The following is a 7,323-nucleotide window of genomic DNA, read 5'->3' on the forward strand; positions in this document are numbered from 1 at the left end:
ATCAGGGATGATGGAAAAGGGCTCAGCAGCAGTGATCCTGCTCCAGCTGGGTCTGCTTCTGACCCTGACCAGCATGGCCAGTGCAGGGTCACTCCATGGCCCCAGGGCACCACAGCCCCCTCCCTCTGCAGAGCAGCACCGCCAGCTTGGGGCCTTGCAGGTAGCACAGACAGGGAGCCAGGAATATCCAGCGAGGCTGGCACAGACGTGCTGACCTGGGGGAAGGCTCTCTGGAGAGCAGGGATGACTGTGGAGAAGAGAAGGGAGCATTTCTGTGGCTGCAGGGAGGAATCCATGAGAAAGAGAAACCTCTTTCTGCAGGCACCCTCTCGGGGCAGGCTGCTCTGTCCCCTGGCCAGGACTCCTGTGCTGGTGTGGGGAGAGGGGCTGACAATGATGGGGCAGAGTCAGTCTGTGGTGGGCATGTCCTGGATCAGAGGCCATGCTTCCTGCAGTTTCCCTAACCTCCATTTCCTCATGCCATGGTGAGCCTCCAGCCCTGGGGCTGATGGGGAGGCTGAGACTCCTCCCTGCCCGACAGGAGCTGCTGTGCCCTTCAGAGGGGCTGGGGCTGTGGGGTGAGTGCCCAGAGCTCTGCAGCACCCTGTGGCGGTGTCGTGGTTTAACCCCAGCCAGCAACTAAGCACCACACAGCCGCTCACTCACTCCCCCCCGGTGGGATGGGGGAGAGAATCAGGAGAGTAAAAGTGAGAAAACTCATGGGTTGAGATAAAGACCGTTTAATAGGTGAAGCCAAAGCCGCGCACATAAACAAAGCAAAGCAAGGAATTCATTCACTACCTCCCATCAGCAGGCAGGTGTTCAGCCATTCCCAGGAAACCAGGGCTCCATCATGCGTAACGGTTACTTGGGAAACCGAAACAGTCGGGTCAAGGGGTCGAGCGCATCTGTCACACTCTGCCCCACTGTCAGCCCACAGGCACCACCTCAGTCCCTCTGCGCTGGGTGTTGGGTGTCTGCACGGGCCCTCCCCTGAGCCCATGCAGGGACCCCAGTGCATCCCACACCCTGGCTGCACAGCCCCAGGGAACCCTGGTGAGGCCCCGCTTGGAGCGTAGGTTATGCTTGTTGTGGTGGGTTGACCTCAGCCAGACCCACCCTGGTTTTCACTCACTGCCCCCTCCTAGAGGATGGAGAGAAAACAGAAGGAAGGAAAAAGTCTCATGGGTCAAGAGAATGACACCTTAATAAGAAAAGAAAAAGCTATGTGTGCAAGCAAAGCAAAAAGAGGAATTCATGCACCAGTTCCCGGGCGCAGGCAGATGTTTAGGCACTTGCTGGGGGGCAGAGCCTCAGCACACACAACACTGGTTTGGGAAGACAAACACCGTAACAACGAACAGCACCCCTTCCTCCTGCTTTTGCCAAGGTTTTATCGCTGAGCACGACATCCTTTGGTATGGAACAGCCCTTGGGTCAGTTCAGGTCTGCTGTCCTGGCTGTCTTCACTCCCATTTTCTTGCCCCCCCGCCCCACAAGCCTACTGTCTTCTGGGGGGGGTGTCTGAGAGAGAAAGCCTTGATGCTCTGCGAGCAGTGTTCAGCAATAGCCAGAAACCTGGTCTGGTATCAACAGCAAAGGGTGTATCCGGAGTGAGGAATAGATTCTCTTGCGTGATCTCCATGAGCTCGGTCGGTAGAGCACGGGACTCTAAATCCCAGGGTAGTGGGTTCGTGCCCCACGTTGGGTGCCAAAAAGAACTGTCGTGGTTTAACCCCAGTTAGCAACTAAGCACCATGCAGCCGCTCACTCGCTCCCCCACAATGGGATGGGGGAGAGAATCAGAAGAGGAAAAGGGATAAAACTCATGGGTTGAGGTAAGAACAGTTTAATAATTGAAGTACAATAAAACAGAACAGTTTAATAGGTAAAGCAAAAGCCGCTTGCACAAGCAGAGCAAAGGAAGGAATTCATTGACTCCTTCCCATGGGCAGGCAGGTGTTCAGCCATCCCCAGGAAAGCAGGGCTCCATCACGCGTAACGGTTACTTGGGAAGACAAACACCATCACAAAGAACGTCCCCCCCTTCTTTTCTTCTTCCCCCAGCTCGTATACTGAGCATGACGTCATATGGTATGGAATAGCCCTTTGGCCAGTCTGGGTCAGCACTCCCTCTGGCTGTGCCCCCTCCCAGCTTCTTGCACCTGGCAGAGCATGGGAAGCTGAAAAGTCCTTGACAAGTGTAAGCACTACTTAGCAACGACTTAGCACTACTTAGCCCGAACAAAAAACATCAGTGTGTTGTTCTCATCATGGTTCTCATCCTAAACCCAAAACACAGCACTATTCCAGCTACTAAGAAGAAAATTAACTCTATCCCAGCTGAAACCAGGACAACATCGCTTTGTACCCTGTCCCCCTTCTGTTCCTCCTACTTGACACAGCCTCCCCCAGGTCCTGGAACCTACCCAGCCCTATGCGCACCCCATGTAAGATTTTGCAGACATCCCTGCTCCAGGGTCTGCCAGGGTCTGGACAAGGAGAGAGCTTGAGCAGGGCTGGCCATTCCCCCAGTGCAGGCCCTGAGCCCAGCAGGAGGAGGCAAAAATGGCCATGCAGCAAAACTCACCCATAAAACTGTGGAGAGTGGCCAGTGCTGGAAGTGGCCGAACAGGGAGGCCACCAGTGAAAGCTCCCTCCAGTCCCATTCCCTAACACATTGCGCTGAGCCCTACTGCCCTCAGCCCATGGAGAACACCAGCACAGCAGCACGGCCTTGTGGGGGCAATCCCTTCAGCCTGTTCCTGACCTCAGCGCTGGAAGAAGAGCCCAACCTCCAGACACCGGCACTGAGGAAATCCCCTTTTATTACAGAGATGTGACATGGGAGGCCAGCTGTGCCACCAGGCAAGACGCATGTGCAAAGACCTTTATGTCATCCAGACTGGGTTCATGCCTCTGGAGAAGCGGACTGCATGCAGACATTCCTAGAGAAACAGAATTATCACAAATAAAATGCCCAAAGCACAGGACATTCCCCAGATACATTGGAAATCACTTGTGAAGAGACATGGGCAGCTTATTGCTGCTGAAAGACTGCTGATTGAATGAGCTTCTTCAGTGCGTCTTTGAGCTCCTGGTTCCTCATGCTGTAGATGAGGGGGTTCACTGCTGGAGGCACCACTGAGTAGAAAATAGCCACCATCAGATCCAAGGATGGGGAGGAGATGGAGGGGGGCTTCAGGTAGGCAAACATGGCAGTGCTGATAAACAGGGAGACCACGGCCAGGTGAGGGAGGCACGTGGAAAAGGCTTTGTGGCGTCCCTGCTGTGAGGGGATCCTCAGCACAGCCCTGAAGATCTGCACATAGGACAGCACAATGAAAACAAAACACCCAAAGCCCACAGAGACACTACCCACAAGAAGCCCAGCCTCCCTGAGGTAGGAGTGTGAGCAGGAGAGCTTGAGGATCTGTGGGATTTCACAGAAGAACTGGTCCACAGCATTGCCTTGGCAGAGGGGGAGTGAAAATGTATTGACAGTGTGCAGGAGAGAATTGAGAAAAGCATAGCCCCAGGCAGCTGCTGCCATGTGGACACAAGCTCTGCTGCCCAGGAGGGTCCCATAGTGCAGGGGTTTGCAGATGGCAGCAAAACGGTCGTAGGCCATGACAGTGAGGAGAGAATACTCTGAGCCAATCAAGAAGAATACAAAGAAGACCTGGGCCGCACATTCTGCGTAGGAGATGGCCCTGGTGTCCGACAGGGAATTGGCCGTGGATTTGGGAACAGTGATGGAGATGGAGCCCAGGTCGACAACAGGAAGGTTGAGGAGGAAGAAGGACATGGGGGTGTGGAGGCGGCGGTCACAGGCTACAGCAGTGATGATGAGGCCATTGCCCAGGAGGGCAGCCAGGTAGATGCCCAGGAAGAGCCAGAAGTGCAAGAACTGCAGCTCCCGCGTGTCTGCAAAGGCCAGGAGGAGGAAGTGGGTGATGGAGATGCCGTTGGACAATTCCTTCTTCTGGGCACTGTCATAGGAAGAAAAGACAGTGACAAGTTACAGTAGACTTTTCTGAGAACAATTCACTTTCATAGAAACACTTCTGCCCTGTCCCCACCTGCCTCTCCCATTTCAGGAAGACCTTCAGCAGGTCCCTTGCAATAGCTTGGCCTGGTGCTGGCTCAGGGTTCCACTGGGGGCAGGGGGCTCTGCAGGAGTCAGTCCTGCCATATAGACAGAGGTAAATAGGAACACAGGGTGATCTCAGATTGAAGCCACTTGTGATATGAGAAAGCTTTCCAGCATTGTCACATCCAACTTTCCCAACTGCAGAGCACCAATGTGGGGATTTTATTTTGTTCATTTTGTTATCGTTCCCTCACCACACCCGAGGAGTCTTTTCAAGGCAGAAACCCTTGGAGTTTCTGCAGCACTCCAAGCGAAACCTTTTGGGTCCACAGTGGCAAAAGGGACTGTCCCTTAGTGCAGGATGAGGAGAACCAGTCTGTCCATCAGTCCTGGTCTCAGTTGCCCTGTGCTGGCACCTCTTTCAACTGGAGGACGATCACACTCACATATTCCCTGAGAAGAAATGAGACACTGCAGAGAGCAAAGGAATCACATTTCCAAGTGCAGATCTCCAAACCCTTCATCCTGTCTCATTGCACGTGAGGAGGATCTCAGCACTCCCCTCCCAGCCAGGAACACAGGGGGCTCGTTACAGCTGCCTGCATACACGGTTTAGCAGCATTTCCATACCCTTAGCATCGAGGTGTCTTCTCCATGGGGCTGCTAGATAACACAGAGGGGCATCAGAGAGATGTGCCCTTCTGGAGGGCAGCCTGCAGCTGAGCAGGACCCACCCCCACCCTCCCAGGGAAGCAGCTGAATGTCATAAAGATGGGGTGTCCTGAAGGAAGGGTAAGCTCCCTCCCAGCCCCATACACTGCACTGCTCAGGGCCCCAATACTAGGAGGTGATGTGGATGCTCTTCCTCCATGGATCCATCTGCACAAGAGAACATGCAGCACTGCTGTCTGAGCTGCACCTTAATCCTCACCTGCCACACCGGTGATTGCAAGGGGAAGAACAAGGGCAGCAGGGACAAGAGGGGAAAATGCCAAAGTACTCCTGCCAAGGGAGTCAGGACCGGGAGACGCAGTCAGACACTTGAGGGTTTCTCCTCTTCTGTGGTTGGGCTGCTGGGAAGGAAGCTCATGATCAAGTCCCTGTGACATTAAGGGTGGGAGTATCTGCTGGGTGGGAGAGGAGACCAGGCATTGCTCTGGGGAAGGTGTCTGCACTGCAGGGAATGACAGGGAGATGCTGAATCCCCCCTCCCATGGCATTTCTGGTAGAATCTCCCTCTCACTCCCTGCCCATGCCTCTGCTGTCTGGAGCTCTCCCTGCCAGCAGCTGTTTCTGCATCCCCATGTCTCCTCCCTGTCAGTGCTCACAGAGCCCATCCCACCCACTGTGTGCTCAGCTCTGCCCTGCAGAGACCTCCTGGCAGTGGGGCACTCCCCAGACACAGCTCTGTGTGTGCAGAACCTAAGAAGCATCTGAGAAAAGTTCTAATGAGAACTGGGGTCTCAGTGCCTTCTCCAGAGTGGAGAAAAAAATTCCCATCTCCTCATGCCCACCCAGCCAAACAGGAGGAGAAAACTCAAAGCACAAACTCGTTCCCTTTCATGTAACCACACCTTGACCTTCCTCTTGAGAAGTCCCCTCAGAGATGTCCTGGCATGATCTGGAGCTGTGAGCGACCCTGACCCATGCAGCACCCTGCCCTGTCCTGCTGGGGCTTGCTCCTTCCACCCACAGCTTCCCACAGTCCCAGGGGGAGCACCCCAGGCAGGCTGGGCACTGACCCTGGCAGGCAGCAGAGTCCCTGCCCCGGCACACAGCCCCCTGGGGCACAAGGGACACTGCCCAGAACAGCCCTGGACACCCTGCCTGCAGGACTGGCTTCACACCCCTGCAGCCATCTCCAGGAGAGTTGTGATGTCCTGTCCCTCTGATGGTGCAGCAGGAAAGCCCTGCTCCGGAGCATGTCTTCCTCCTCCTCCACACTGGACAAACCAGGAGAGCCATCCTGACAGGTCCTATCCGCTGTGGCATGTGCAGGTCTCAGAGACACTTCCAGGAACCCATCTGCATCGCCCTGCAGCCAGAGACTTACCGCATCAAGGGCTGTGAGGATCTCTCCCCCAGTGAGCTCTCTCCTGTCCTCCAACTCCAGACTGCCTTTAACATCTCTGTTACTTATCTCCTCTCCCCTCGGTGCCTGCAGGCAGTGCCTTCAGCCCTGCTGCCCTTTGCAGAGGAGCTGCTCCTGGGCAGAGCTGTCTCTCTGCAGTGCTGCCCTCTTGCCATGAGCTGCCTCCATCCCAGGAGCCCAGCCCAGCTCAGCAGCAGAGGCCCAGCCCAAGGCAGCACTTTCTCTGCCCCTCTGGGCTCCCTCCAGGTGTCCCTGGGGCTCCAGGGGAACCTGCTGTGAAACAGGCTGAAGTTATAACTTGTGGTCCCTCTCCCACCTCTGGAGAGATACTTCTTTCCAGCAGAGTAATTTCTCCTATCAGAGAGAGAATTGGGCATGAGAATCCCCTTTCCTTACTTCTGGTATGGGACAGGAAACCTGGACAGTGACAGAGCTCCTTTACCCCTGCTGAGGGAAGGGATTCAGCTGAGTCAATTGAAGCTTCTCATCCTTTGTTTGTAGTCCTGGGGCTGGAAGGGCACTCAGCTCTCACCTATGGCTGCCACAAACCCACAGGAGATGGGATTCCTCTTGCCTCCGTTCAGGTGGACACAAAATAGGAACCTGGTGCCTGGGAGCTTCTTGTCTCACCTCCCATGGTAATTACTGGGTGTGGGAATAGATGAGATAGTGTTTTACTTTGATGAGATGCAGCTGTGCCCTTAAGGCTTGTTACAAACAGGTTCACAGGAATGCAGCTGTGGCCTTGAGGCTTGTTACAAACAAGCTGGTGAAATTTAGAGGCAGAAAAATAAGGATGAGATTGGATACATCCCTGAAAGAGGAATTCGCGTGCACCATCTGGAAGAACCAATAACTAACACTGAAGAGACGCGTGGACAAAAGACAGTAGCCAATGAGATGGGTTTTGCTTGCTTGTGAACACTAGATCATATTATCAACGGGATAGATTGTAAAAATAAAGTGTTATTATCATCGCCATTGCTATCGCCATTGTCATTGTCGTTGTCGTCGTCTTCGTCTTCTTCGCTTGTCTTCGCTTGTCTTCGCCTAAACTCATACGCGGAGTCCGTGATTAATTGCCATAAATGGTGACCCCGACGTGATTCGATCCTACGACGTGATTCGATCCTAAGAA

The 7,323-nt window shown here is 54.3% G+C and overlaps 1 protein-coding gene and 1 pseudogene across 2 annotated transcripts in view; both read right to left on the reverse strand.

Annotated features, from left to right (window-relative positions):
- LOC309603484 (olfactory receptor 6B3-like) overlaps positions 1-7,323 on the reverse strand; it is a 229,030-nt pseudogene that overhangs the window by 157,680 nt on the left and 64,027 nt on the right. The gene's annotated exons all lie outside the window — the stretch shown is intronic.
- Positions 3,041-7,323, reverse strand: part of LOC309603480 (olfactory receptor 14J1-like) — a gene marked incomplete at both ends in the record, with an annotated part of 35,266 nt that continues 30,983 nt past the window's right edge. Inside the window, one exon of the mRNA XM_082338317.1 lies at positions 3,041-3,682. Within this exon, the coding sequence (XP_082194443.1) occupies positions 3,041-3,682 (642 nt within the window). The remainder of the gene's footprint in view (positions 3,683-7,323) is intronic.

The sequence above is a fragment of the Platalea leucorodia genome (assembly GCF_965183815.1).
Source record: "Platalea leucorodia genome assembly, contig: HAP1_HAP1_SCAFFOLD_102, whole genome shotgun sequence".
Taxonomy (NCBI): domain Eukaryota; kingdom Metazoa; phylum Chordata; class Aves; order Pelecaniformes; family Threskiornithidae; genus Platalea; species Platalea leucorodia.